This window comes from Ursus americanus, chromosome 8, assembly GCF_024610735.1.
Source record: "Ursus americanus isolate L20-20 chromosome 8, mUrsAme1.1.p, whole genome shotgun sequence".
In the NCBI taxonomy this organism is placed as follows: Eukaryota; Metazoa; Chordata; class Mammalia; order Carnivora; family Ursidae; genus Ursus; species Ursus americanus.
The window spans coordinates 19,251,093-19,265,262 of NC_142134.1; the positions used below are offsets into that span (position 1 = coordinate 19,251,093).

General features: G+C 36.0%; 1 protein-coding gene across 26 annotated transcripts in view; it reads left to right on the top strand.

The window, feature by feature from the left end:
- SEC31A (SEC31 homolog A, COPII component) overlaps nucleotides 1-14,170 on the top strand; it is a 73,556-nt gene that overhangs the window by 38,310 nt on the left and 21,076 nt on the right. For 14 of the 26 annotated variants that reach the window (XM_087864027.1, XM_087864032.1, XM_087864034.1 and 11 more), the window contains 6 exons: nucleotides 3,863-3,989; nucleotides 5,131-5,276; nucleotides 6,538-6,711; nucleotides 9,304-9,477; nucleotides 11,930-12,022; nucleotides 12,727-12,853. In XM_087864027.1, the coding sequence (XP_087720153.1) occupies nucleotides 3,863-3,989; nucleotides 5,131-5,276; nucleotides 6,538-6,711; nucleotides 9,304-9,477; nucleotides 11,930-12,022; nucleotides 12,727-12,853 (841 nt within the window). The remainder of the gene's footprint in view (nucleotides 1-3,862; nucleotides 3,990-5,130; nucleotides 5,277-6,537; nucleotides 6,712-9,303; nucleotides 9,478-11,929; nucleotides 12,023-12,726; nucleotides 12,854-14,170) is intronic. The other 12 variants (XM_045790476.2, XM_045790508.2, XM_045790534.2 and 9 more) reach the window with 1 other exon arrangement.

Consider the following 14,170-nt stretch of genomic DNA (forward strand, 5'->3'; position numbering starts at 1 on the left):
TGTAGATTCATTTCTGAGTTTTCTGTTCTGTTGATCTATGTATCTGTTTTCATGCCAGTACCATACTGTCTTGATGACTACAGCATTGTAATATACCTTGAATTCCATAATTGTGATGCCTCCAGCTTTGCTTTTCTTTTTCAAGATTTCTTTGGCTCTTCGGGGTCTTTTGTGGTTCTACACTGATTATTGTTCTAGCGCTGTGGAAAATGCTGTTGGTATTTTGATAGTGATTACATTAAACGTATAGATTGCTTTGGGTAGTATAGACATTTTAACAATATTTGTTCTTCCAGTCCATGAGCATAGAATATCTTTCCATTTCTTTGGTTATCTTCAATTTCTTTCATCAGTGTTTTATAGTTTTCAGAGTATGAGTCTTTTACCTCTTTGGTTAGGTTTATTCCTAGGTATCTTACTGTTTTTGGTGCAGTTGTGAATGGAATTGATCCCTTAATTTCTCTTTCTACTACCTCATTATTGGTGTATAGAAGTGCAACATATTTCTGTACATTGATTTTTGTATCCTGTGGCTTTACTAAATTCCTGTGTCAGTTCTAGCAATTCTTTGGTGGAGTCTTTGGGTTTTCTACATAATAGAGTATCATGTCATCTGCATATAGTGAAAGTTTGACTTCTGGCTTGCCAAATTTGAATGGCTTTTATTTCTTTTTGTTGTCTGATTGCTGAGGCTAGGACTTCCAGTACTATATTGAATTAAAAGTGGTGAGAGTGGACATCCCTATCTTGTTCCTGACCATAGAGGAAAAAAGTTCTCAGTTTTTCCCCATTTAGGATGATTTTATGTGTGCGTTTTCATATGTGGCCTTTATTATGTTGAGGTGTGTTCCTTCTAAACCTACAGTATTGAGGGTTTTTATCATGAATGGATGTACCTTATCAAATGTTTTTTCCTGAATCTGTTGAAAGGATCATATGGTTCTTATCCTTTCTCTTATTGATATGATGTATCACATTGATTTGCGAATGTTGAGCCACCCTTGTAATCAGGAATAAATCCTACTTGATCGTGATGAATGATTTTTTTAATGTATTGTTGGATTCAGTTTGCTAGTATTCTGTTGAAGATTTTTGCGTCTGTGTTCATCAGAGATACTGGCCTGTAGTTCTTTTTTTTTTTTTTAAGATTTTATTTATCATTTATTTGAGACAGAGAGTGCAAGCAGGGAGGGGGGGAGGAGCAAAGGAAGAGGGACAAGCAGACTCCATGCGAAACATAGAGCCCTACATGGGCTTGATCTCACAACCCTGAGATCACAGCCTGAGCCAAAACCAGAGCCGGATGCTAAACTGAGCCACCCAGGTGCCCCTATAGTTCTTTTTTGTGATGTCTTTTTTTTTTTTTTTTAAGATTTTATTTATTTATTAGAGAGAGAGAGAGGCGGGAGAGCATGAGCAGGGGGATGAGCAGAGGGAGAGGGAGAAGCAGACTTCCTGCTGAGCAGGGAGCCCAATGTGGGGCTCGTCCCAGGACTCCGAGATCACCACCCGAGCCAAAGGCAGACGCCCAGCCAACTGAGCCACCCAGGCGCCCCTTTTGTGGTGTCTTTATCTGGTTTTGGTATCAGGGTAATGCTGACCTCATAGAATGAATTTGGAAGTTTTCTTTTCTATTTTTTGGAGTAGTTTGAGAAGAATAGGTATTAACTCTTTAAATGTTTGGTAGAATTTGTCTGTGAAGCCATCTGGTCCTGGACTTTTGTTCTTTGGGAGTTTTTTGATTACTGAATCAATTTCATTGCTGGTTATTGGTCTGTTCAAATTTTCTATTTTCTATTTCTTCCTGTTTCAGTTTTGGTAATTTATGTTTCTAGGAGTTTACCTATTTCTTCTAGGTTGTCCAATTTGTTGGCATAATAGTTTTTCATAATATTCTCTTATAATTGTTTGTATTTCTGTGGTGTTGGTTGTTACTTCTCTTCTCTCATTTGTGATTTTACTTATTTGGGTCCTTCTCTTTTCTTTTTGATAAATCTGGCTAGAGCTTTATCAGTTTTATTAATTTTTTCAAAGAACCAGCTCCTGGTTTCATTCATCTGTTCTATTGCTTTTTTAATTTTCTGTATCATTTATTTCTGCTCTAATCTTTATTATTTCCTTCCCTCTGCTGGCTTTGGGCTTCGTTTGTTGTTCTTTTGCTAGCTTCTTTAGGTGTAAGGTTAGGTTGCTTGAGATTTTTCTTGCTTCTTGAGGTAGGCCCGTATTGCTATATCCTTCCCTCTTGGAACCACTTTGCTGCATCCCAGAGGTTTTGCACCATTGTGTTTTCATTTTCATTTGTTTCCATATACTTTTTTTATTTCTTTTTTTATTTCCTGGTTGACCCATTCATTGTTCAGTAGCATGTTATTTAACCCGCATGTATTTGTGATCTTTCCAGATTTTTTTCTTTTGGCTGATTTCCAGTTTAATAACATTGTGGTCAGAAAAGTTGCATAGTATTACTTCATTCTTTTTATGTTTGTTGAGGCCTGTTTTGTGACCTAATATATGACCTGTTCTGGAGAACGTTCCATGTGCACTTGAAAAGAATGTGTATTCTGCTGTTTTAGGATGGAATGTTCTGAATATATCTGTTAAGTCCATCTGATCCAGTGTGTCATTCAAAGCCTTTGTTTCCTTGTTGATTTTCTGTTTAGATCTGTCCATTGATGTAAGTGAGTTATTAAAGTCCCCTACTGTTTTTGTGTTATTGTCAATGAGTTCTTTTAAGTTTGTTATTAAGTGTTTTATATATTTGGGCGCTCCCATGTTGGGTGCATAAATATTTACAATTGTTTTATCATCTTGTTGGATTGTCCTCTTTATTATTATATAGTGTCCTCCTTTGTCTCTTGTTACAATCTTTGTTTTAAAGTCTAGTCTGTCTGATTTAAGTATTGCTATTCCGACTTTCTTTGATGTCCGTTTGCTTAACAAATGTTTCTCCACTCCCTCACTTTCAATCTGCAGGTGTCGTTAGGTCTAAAATGAGTCTCTTGTAAGCAGCATATAGATGGGTCTTGTTTTTTTATCCATTCTGACACCCTTTGTCTTTTAATTGAGGTGTTTAGTCCATTTATATTCAAGTAATTATTGATCGATACGTATTTATTGCTCTTTTATTACTTGGTTGTTCCTGGAGATTTTCTCTGATTCTTTCTTGTCTTTCTTTCACATTTTGCTGATTTCTTTTTTAGTGATATATTTGAATTTCTTTCTCTTTATTCCTTGCATGTTTATTAGTGGTTTTTGATCTGTCATTACCATTACGTTTGTATATAGCCTCTTCTGCATATAGCAGTTTACATGAAGATGTTAAAGTTTGAGCTCATTCTTTTCTCCTCTCCTCCCATTGTTTATATAGGTAATTATATTTTATATCCATGTGTGTGAGTTCCTTGACTCATTTTCAACTTCTAGGGTATTTAGGATAATTGGATAATTATCTAGTTATAGTCATAGGACAAGGTAAGCCTAGGGTCCTCCTACTCTTTTGTTGTCTTCCTGTTTCCTGACCTGTTTTCTTCTTGATGAAGTTAATTCTGACTTCATATCTCACATGTACTCAGAAGGTTTTTCCTGATCCATCAAACCAGGTCATGTTTTCCTGTTAAATATTAACCCTATACTTTTCCTTCCCAGCCTATTTACAAAATATGTTCGTTTGATTTTTTTTTTAAGAAAAATAATAACCATCTTTTATGTCAGTTGGTTCAAGGATATACTTCACTTTGCTGCTGCTTTATTCTGCATGAAATACTTTGAATAGTAGTTTTGAATGATATGATTGGTTAGCCAAAGTTAATTTTTACTAATATACCAAAGGCTTTTAATTCTCGCTTTATTTTCCTTTCTTAAGCTAATTACTGCAGTGGTGATGAAGAACTGGAAAGAAATTGTTGAGTCTTGTGACCTTAAAAATTGGAGAGAGGCTTTAGCAGCAGTGTTGACTTATGCTAAACCAGATGAGTTTTCAGCCCTTTGTGGTAAGAAAATGAGCCTTATATTTATATTTATTAAATAAAATTGCTGACAGATATTATTAAAAATTTTTGCAAACCAGCTAATCACTCAATAAGAAAAGGAAGTTCTCATTTGAATGCTTTTCTCAGAATTATTAACTACATTATTTCTCCATACCTAGTCATTATTTTTAATGATTTTGGTTTCAGGCGGACCAGACGTGGAATCTTGCCTCTGCCACTTACTGACTGGATGACCTAGGAAAGATTACTTTCTAAGCCTTAGTCTATTATTTGTAAAATTGCAAATAATCAGCTCTCCTTAATAAATATTAGCTTGATAGGGGACCTGGGTGGCTCAGTCGTTGAAGCGCCTGCCTTCTGCTCGGGTCATGTTGCTGGGGTCCTGGGATTGAGCCCTACATTGGGCTCCCTGCTCAGTGGGGAGTCTCCATCTTCCTCAGCCTCTGCTTCTCCCCCTGCTTGTTCTCTCTCTCTCTGTCAAATAAATAAAATCTTTAAAAATAAAAAAATAAATAAAATATTAGCTTGATAAAATTAGTAATTATAGCATTTGAATGGAAATTACAAATTACCATCAAAGGCCATGACTAGATGGGTGGCTAAGGAATGATACTTCTCATTTGTAAGAACAGAAGCTTTAGGCTGCTGGCATAAGAACAACTAACCATTTGCTACCTTGAAAGCATGAGAATATGAAAGTTATACGGTTTTAACTTTATTATCATAAATAATTTATAGTAGTCCTACCTACCATTGATGTTCATTCCGAATGTGCCGTATTTTAGTCTACTACTTACACAAACATCAGATATGATGAAATGGAGTTAAATATTCATTGGAATTTTTCCCTTCAAATATTGTTCCCATTTATTATTTTTTAATATAACTAATGGAAATTCATTCTGTAGCTAGGTATATAGAATCTTGTCAAGCCATTTATTATATACAATTAGTCACACACTTCCATTCTTTTAACATAAATATTTACTGAACATTTAGATAACAGTGATTTTGTTTCTATCTACTACTCATTGGTTCTAAAGTTTAATTCATACTTCTGGAAATATTATTGGCATACTTACAACTTCACATACAGATTGCTTTGAGTATAATCTTACTTTGTTTTCCTCTTGATCTTTAGATCTTTTGGGAACCAGGCTTGAAAGTGAAGGTGATAGCCTTCTGCAGACTCAAGCATGTCTCTGCTATATTTGTGCAGGGAATGTAGAGAAACTAGTTGCATGTTGGACTAAAGCTCAAGATGGAAGCAATCCTTTGTCCCTTCAGGTTGGTATCTTTGAAACAAAAGGTGCTTCCTTTCTTGTGTTGTCTCTCACCCTACTTATATTTTAGAAATTGATTTGTTACAATAGGTCATTGCTTTCACCTTAGTTATCTATATTTTAGAAGTTCCTTTGCTGGATAATTTATGTATCTTTGTAGCCATAGTTGGAGGGACAAAGTATGAAATGATGGAATAGGCAAAATGGGGATCACAACTGTTTATGAAATCAAGGTTATACTTTGATAGTTTATTGGGGGAAGCAGATGGCAATAGCATGAAAACAGCCCTAGAGTTTACTTCTTGAGTTTACTTTACTTCTTTTTCCTCATGCTTCTCTCTCGCTGTGGGCAAGAAATGGGAGGCATCCCCAGTACCAATAGAGAATAGATTAAGATACTCATAGTTCAGAGAAAATGAAAGTAAGAAGTAAATGGAATCCCATATAGCACTACAACCTGGGCAAGAGGGGGAGTAAAAAATATGGGGACTCTTCTTAGCCACTGAGTAACTATATATTTAGATCTTTTTTTCCAAGCATTTAACCAGCAGAGTCTCATAATACTTATTCAAGTATATTTCTTTTTCTCTGTGGAAAGAGATTTTCTCAATAGAGTTGTTACTTTAAAGATCACTCTGTTGAAATTGAAAATCTGGTAGGAAATCAAGGCTTTCCTTCTAAGTGCTTCTGAGAAAAAGCACACTTGCTTCATACTTCTGGATCTGTGTACCTTTGAAGGGTAGATAGGTGGGATATTCTTGTGCTTTACTTTAGGCTCCCCGTTGTTGAAATAATTGGTATCAAAGAGCAACATGAGAAACTTTAGGTTGAAATAGTAAGCTCATCGGAGGTCACCTCATGTAGTACAGTTTTCATAGTGTAGCCAGTATGATGTTTTTAGTCATAATTCATTTTATACCTGCTGGAACCCAGCTTCTGCCTTTGGGTATCTGCCTGTCACTTTCACTTTGAATATTTGTCTACTTGAGCTCACAAGACAAGTATCTGGCAGTTTAAGGATATTTAGAAAAAGGTGGTAACCTATGCCTTATCCATGAATAAGAGACCTTCTTCCTCCTTACTTTTTCAGTTTACCTAAATTGTGGTCAGCTGTTGCAGATGTTTTTAAGAAAGAGGATAATAAGATGTACTTTTAGTAGGTTTTAGAAACCTTCATAACTCTTTATCTTTTCCTGCTTTCTTTCATACACCTCTTGGTATCTTTGTGTGGTTTTCCTTCTTTCTCCCTTCTTTTTCTCATTTAGGATCTTATTGAGAAAGTTGTCATCCTGAGAAAAGCTGTACAACTCACCCAAGCCATGGACACCAATACTGTAGGAGTTCTTTTGGCTGAGAAGATGAGTCAGTATGCCAATTTATTGGCAGCCCAAGGCAGTATTGCTGCAGCCTTGGCTTTTCTTCCTGAAAACACCAACCAGGTAATTAGAATTGACCATTTTTCTTCTTTTAATATGTGAATAAGGTGAGTCCAGTAGGTAGGACTCAGTATTAAGCATATTGGTAGGTAGAATGTTTTAGAGCAGTTGAATTTCTATCATCTGACGATAGGTGAATGTTACTGACAATTATTCAAGGATCATTTAAGGTGTAGCCAGACTGTATCAGAGAGATAGGATACTCTTGTAGTATGATAGATCCCTTTGTACTGAGGGGCATAGTATTTGAGGAAAATAAATGGGGAGAGGACCAACTTTTTGTTTCTTAAGCCAAATGCTGATTCTTCGTACAAGGTTCTTTGTAGGAATCTTCCATGTTGAAAAGCCATAAATATTTAATACTTAACCAAACAAATGGGGTTGTGCTTTTAAAATGCCACCCCAGACAAAGATATTAGTGAAGAAGTTCATTTTATATACCATTCCAGTCTGATATTTTCTGGGAACGTGTGTGTGTGTGTGTATGTGTGTGTCTGTGTATTTGGGGGGGGGGAGTAGGGAGTGGGGACGGGCATAGGGAGAAGTAGAGAGAGAATCCTAAGCAAGCTCCATGCCCAGTGTGGAGCCCAACATCGGGCTCCAGCCCACAATGCTGAGATCATGACTTGAGCTGAAATCAAGAGTTAGATGCTTAACCAACGGAGCCACCCAGGCACCCTAGGACAAGTATATTTTTAAAGTACTCAGAGCAGAGAGAATTACATATCTAATTTAGTGTTTTTATTTGGTGTCTGTTAAAATGGGCTTTTTCAATGTAGTGGAATTCAGTAAGTGACTGACTATATAGTGATGGACACGATCACCAGGATTCTTTTCCTGAAGGAGTTTCCAAACTCAAACTGAATATAGACAAGTAAACATATGATTCCAAAAGTGATACATGATGTGATAGAGGTAGTAGGGCTGTGGAAGCACGGAAGAGGACAACCTAAATTTAATAATGGAGCATGGGTGGAAAGTAGGGTGGGATTTGAGGACAGTTTTCCACAAGTAGGATGTTGATATCCGTATTGTGTGTCTGACAGAGCTGAATTTTGAGCCTTGATGATATTTTCTTATTTCTATACTTTTTATTATAAACTTTATTTTGTTTTTAATGGATTTGTTTTAGTTAAGTGTTTTCAGTATTTTGTCTGTCCTAGGGAATTATTGATAAATTTCCTTGAGTAATTTCATTGAGTAAAAATACTTTTATCTTAGTTCCAGGATTATGGAGATATGACTAGTTGGTTTTGAACACATTTATATGTCATATCTTTCTAAATTGTTTATGAGAATATTAGGTAGAATAGAAACATAGACTTTATGATGACTTTGGCATAATAGTTTTATGCCTTTTTACTTAATAAGACCCTGTTATTATATTGAGTTATAAGACCCTTTATTTTAAGAGTAACTTAATCTAAAACCTTTAGCTCTTCTAGCCTTAGTATTAAACTCTTTATTTTCAATACCGTTTATAACCACATACATTTCTACACATTATTCTTCGTGTTTTCTTTGGACTTTTGAAGAACGTTCTTTATGTAAAAATAAACAATTTCAAAGTTGCTGTCTTCTATGTATCTCTGTAGACCCTTAGTATTTTCTGGGGAATATGTCCTGAGACTTTGTGATATCATTATAGTATCTAATCTTCCTCCCTAATTGGCAATAAAGTATAGCTTAAAGTTTAAATGACAGCTTTAAACCCTTAACAAATTTATAGAAATGTATGATTTTTAAAGATATTAAAATCAGTTCTTGCTGAAATATTTAACATTACTTTTTTGTTGTTGTTTGTTAATACCTAGAACATGTTTGTGGTCAACTCACACTTATAGATCTATATAATTATAGTTCTGTATAAGCTGTCGTGAGTGTGACATCTTACTCTTTTAACTTACTTCCAACATCTTTTTTTTTTTTTTTTTAATTTTCCTCTCCTTTTCAGATCACCATTTTCTTCCATCACCGTCTTTAGTAGTTGATTCTTTTGGGGGACCTTTTTTCCCTATAAAGAAACAAAGTTGTATTTTTTTTTTAAGATTTTATTTATTTATTTGACAGAGATAGAGACAGACAGCGAGAGAGGGAACACAAGCAGGGGGAGTGGGAGAGGAAGAAGCAGGCTCATAGCGGAGGAGCCTGATGTGGGGCTCGATCCCAGAACACTGGGATCACGCCCTGAGCCGAAGGCAGATGCTTAACGACTGTGCCACCCAGGCGCCCCCAAAGTTGTATTTTTTTTAACTACTTTTATGATATGTGAGCATTACTCAACTACAAGAAAATACAAAAGACCAGAGATGATAAGTGACATTGATCTTACATATTACTATGCGGTGGGCATAATTAAAAATCCCTGTCTCAGTTAAATTATAAGTACACTATGTATCATGGACCTTTGGTATCAGTCTTGAGTATCAGAAACCATGATGTGAAACCCTCATGTGCCAGGGTCTGTTATATAGGACACAGTATATAAACAAGGAGCATATGACCGATCAAGCTTACTTGAAGAAAAGCAACATGCTGTCATATAGTTGGGTGAATTCTAACAATTGCTTTGTTTTCTTCCATTGCTTATTATAGCCAAATATTGTGCAGCTTCGTGACAGACTTTGTAGAGCACAAGGACAGCCTGTACCAGGACAGGAATCACCTAAAATTCCTTATGAGAGGCAGCAGCTGCCCAAGGGCAGGCCTGGACCAATGGCTGGCCACACACAGATGCCCAGAGTTCCAGCTCAACAATATTATCCACATGTGAGTGATACAGTACCAGATTAAGTAGGAACATTTATATATTTCTATTCAAATTGGTGGTTTTAGTTTATTGGGTAAGAAACCTTAATCTGCTATGATAAAACTAGACAACATATTATTTTAATAGTTCTTCTTTTTATATTCTAGGAAGTGGTATTTATGGTCTGTATTTTTTTTTAATTGTCACTTTAATCTGGTCAAACAGATTATCTTTTAAATATAAATTAATTTAAGCTCTCTGGGGAGATTTCTTCTTACTTCTCACCGCTCAAACTTCCCTTACACATGTACATGTGTTCTTGAAACTGCTACAATTTGATTCATCCAACAAACTGTAAGTAAAGTAGTAGGAACAATTTTTTGGGTGACTTGGTTAGTATTGTAAAATATTCTTAGAAAAAGTACTCTTTTTTGAGTATTTTATTCTGAATCATTATTATAGGTTTACTGTATCTTCTGTAGCAGCACAATAAAGAGTATTCAGAGTACACTTTTTTTTTTAAGATTTTATTTATTTGAGAGAGAGAGGGAGCGAGCATCATGGAGGGAAGGGGGACGGAGAAGCAGACTCCCTCCTAAGCAGGGGGCCCGATACGGGTTCGATCCCAGGACACCAGGATCATGACCTGAACCAAAGGCGGATGTTTAACCGACTGAGCCAGCCTCCCCTAGAATACACTTTTTTTTTGGACAACTTGGATATTAGAGAATGACCAAAGGTGTATGAAGTTGTAGGTCATGGGGATTATGAAGATGATTAAATATTTTTTAATTAAGTAATTAAACTAAAATTCCCAAACATTTAGTGGCATAAAATGTGGCATCTTACTGTCTTTTACTATTTCGTGTAGAAACTATATTTCTGGACCTGCAGATAGCCTTCACGTTCTTGAAGGAAAAGTACATTTTCATAAGTAATAAATGGTCTTCACTGATAACAAAGTAAGCAGGAACTCTGCCCATTTTAAAATACAAAAGATTATTTAAAAAATGAATTAATCAAATTAAATACAACAGATTACTGGTAGAGTTGACAAGGCCTTTTTTTAATTTCATTGCAGAAAAAGTAAATATAAAATCATGGAAAATTAAAAGATCAATTTGTGTGTTTTTTGTCTCTTGTACTTTTGATTAATACTTAATCAGAATAGATTGCATTTGATTTTAACTGTTTTGTTTTTTCCTTTATTTGACAATTATTTATTGAGAGCTTTACTATGAGTGCCTGTCTTTATTTTACCTGTTTATATGACAGGTATATTGGTAAACAAAACAGATGAAGTTTCCTACTCTTCTGGAGATTGCACTAGTTTTAGAAAGTCTATGACATAGGTAGGGCAAAGCAGGCAATGGCTAGAAAAACTGAGAGGCAGAGAGGTCAAGTGACAAGCCAGAGATTTAAGACTTAGAGCTTGAATTTCTTAGCATTGTGTGACTAGTCAATGGCCAGCTTGGTGTTGAAACTCCCAAGCACCTTTAGTTCAATCACGTTGTCTCTCAGCGTACTGAAGTGAGACACCCTCTTATCTACATTGGGAAAAGAGAATATTTACTCTTTACGTCCTTGGGTTTATCTGTCTTTCTGGGAAGATGTAAAAACACTGGAAGACTTTTGTTATACTTTGACCTAGCAGTCTCATGCATTAAGAAAAACAAAATCAGTAATAAATTAAGCAGTGATTTTCTTGATTAAAGCTTGTCTTATGCTGAATGAAGAGTTTCTATGAAGGTTTACATGACAAAAAAGATTTTGATGGCTTAAAAATTTTTTTGAAAATCTTAGGACTCCAGGGTAAGCAACATAGTGTAGTATAGTAAACACTGGCCTGGGAATCAGGAGGCCTGATTCAGTCCTAGCAATGTCGCCAGCTAGTTGTATGGACCTCAGCAAGCCCCTTCATTTCTCTGGGTGTTGGTTTTCTCAATGGTAAAAGGTGGGGATTAGACTGGATGGTCTCTAATAGTCTCTGATTGTATGTGTCTAAGCCTCATATGGGACTAATATGATTTTTGTGACTCTAATAAAATCCAGAAAGAGAAGCTTATAGCAATATGTTTACAGATCTGATAGTAGCATGAATACTATTAATGCTTCAAAATCACTTTTTTACTCAATTACCTTTTTCCCCCCAGTGTCTTCTTCCCTTACCTACTTACAGGAACTAGCCTTTTCCCCCTATTCTTGACACTTGAATGGCATTGTTTTTATGCTTTGATTTAGGTTTTCGTAGTGATTTTTCTCCTGTCTCCCTCCCCCTGTTTTGTTGTGAATGTGTTTTTCTTTGGAATCCCAGCTACCTTGAAAGCAATTGCTTGACTAACATCTAGTATCTTGCTGCTCTTATTTTTTGCTTTGCGTCTGGCTATTAATGCCTTTTGGGTTTTTTTTTTTTCTTCTTTTAACATTTTTATTTTTTATTTTCTGTGATTGGTATTTCTTTGTTTAATTCAGGTTAGAATTGCCCCTACTGTCACTACCTGGAGTAACAAAACTCCTACCGCCCTTCCCAGCCATCCACCTGCAGCCTCTCCCTCTGACACACAGGTATATCCTTCATATTCATCTTTGAGCAGAATTCCGCTCACCTAAATATATATAGTTAAATATTTTCTATCCCCCCTTTTTTCTTAAGCCCCCCCATCTGTCTGCCTGCTTATTGCGTTCTAATGCTTTAGGATGCAAGAGGCAATTTTTAGGACAATTCGTTTATTTTCTTATTCCTCTCCTTCTTTTGCAGTTCTGAATTGACCTCAGCTAGAAAAATACCAACTAAAGTTCTAACAGTGGTTTAAATCTGATTTCACTGAAGATTTTCTTTTTTCTTTCTCCTTTGTTTTTTGAGCATTACAGAAATTGAAGTGAAGCGAAAGTTCCCTTGTGGCACATACGCTTATATTTCCAAAGTGTGGAGTAGTGGATGGAATTTAGTAGAGATGGAAAATCCTGGTGACTTATTATGAGTATCACTGACACTATTTTATTAAGTTATTAGCATCTGTTGCCATTCATTGCATTTATTACTTTGGACCTGTTTAATCTTTAAATCACTTACGACGTGTTGCTCAGAGGATGTGTTCTAAAGAAGATAGAATGTGCAAAATGCAGTGTTTCTTATATAATAAAGTTCTGTGTTTTTTTTTTTTAGAAAGATAAACACAATTGCATTTCAGAGATTATAAATCCATCTGGGTAAGATTCTTGGTTCCAAATGTAATCCTCCTCCTTTTTATCATATTCTCATTCCCTAGGGAGAAAATCCTCCACCTCCAGGTTTCATAATGCATGGGAATGTTAATCCAAATGCTGCCACCGCTCAGCTTCCCACATCTCCAGGTCATATGCACACCCAGGTACCACCTTATCCACAGCCACAGCGTAAGTAGTGTGACCCTGAAGTCCTTGTGCAGCCGCATGTCTTATTCTAATGTTGAAAGCACTCGCTTTAGAGCTCCAAACCCATGATCGAATCACTTCTAACAAGTAAAGAAAGAACCATTCAGTGTAGGACTTGAGAGAGAGAAACTTGGTTTCCCTAGGAAGCATCCTGAATCAACATGCCAGGAAACAGCTCCTGTATCAGTCAATTCAGAACAGTTGGCTCCTGTTCCTGAGCAATTACTAAGCACGGTGAATTGTCCCATGATTTGGGTATAAAAAAAACAACAGAATTTTTGGAATGATTTGGTTGCATGTTCTTTTCCTTTAAGCAAGATGACACAAACCAGTTTTGGAAAAATGGTTCCAAGGGACATTTGTTTTTGTTGTTTTCCATTTATATCATCTTTTTAAGAAATAGACTTTATTTTAGAGCAGTTTTAGATAGCACATTTGAGTGGAGAGTACAGAAGGTTCCAATATCCCCTCTGCCCCCATGCACAAGCTCCTCCGCTATCAATAACCTGCACCCCAGTGATAACATTTGTTATAGTTAATGAACCTACAGTGACACATCATTATCACCCAAAGCCCATAGTTTACTTTAGGGTACACTGTTAGTGTTGAACATACTATGAATTTTGACAGATGTATAATAATGACATGTACCTACCATTGGCTTTTGTTTTTTAGAAAGCATTTGCACTTAGAAAATATCACCACGATTTTAAAATTTAATTGAGCAAAAGAATAAAAATCTCCAAGGGGAAAGTTATATGACTAAACAACTATTACAAAAGCTTCCACTGCCTAGTAAGAAATAATCCTAATAAGCATGTTCTGTGCGAAAATGGATGTTCTTAACATGCATACAGATTTGACACAGCTTTTCACTTGTGCTCTCTTCAGAGTAAAATAAGTACAGTTCTAGTAGATTTTCTTTTTTTTTTAAGATTTTATTTATTTATTTATTTGACAGAGATAGAGACAGCCAGCGAGAGAGGGAACACAAGCAGGGGGAGTGGGAGAGGAAGAAGCAGGCTCATAGTGGAGGAGCCTAATATGGGACTCGATCCCATAACGCCGGGATCACGCCCTGAGCTGAGGGCAGACGCTTAATGACTGCGCCACCCAAGCGCCCCTCTAGTAGATTCATTCTGTAGAAGTCCATAGCTTCCTTTGGTCATGAAGAATGTGATAGTATTTTCTAATCTGGGCTCAGATCTTTGCATCAAAATGTTAACCAACTGCACAGTATATAAAATATTGTATAGTAATTGTTTTGTCAGGGACCATAGAGAGTTGGCTATTAATCTG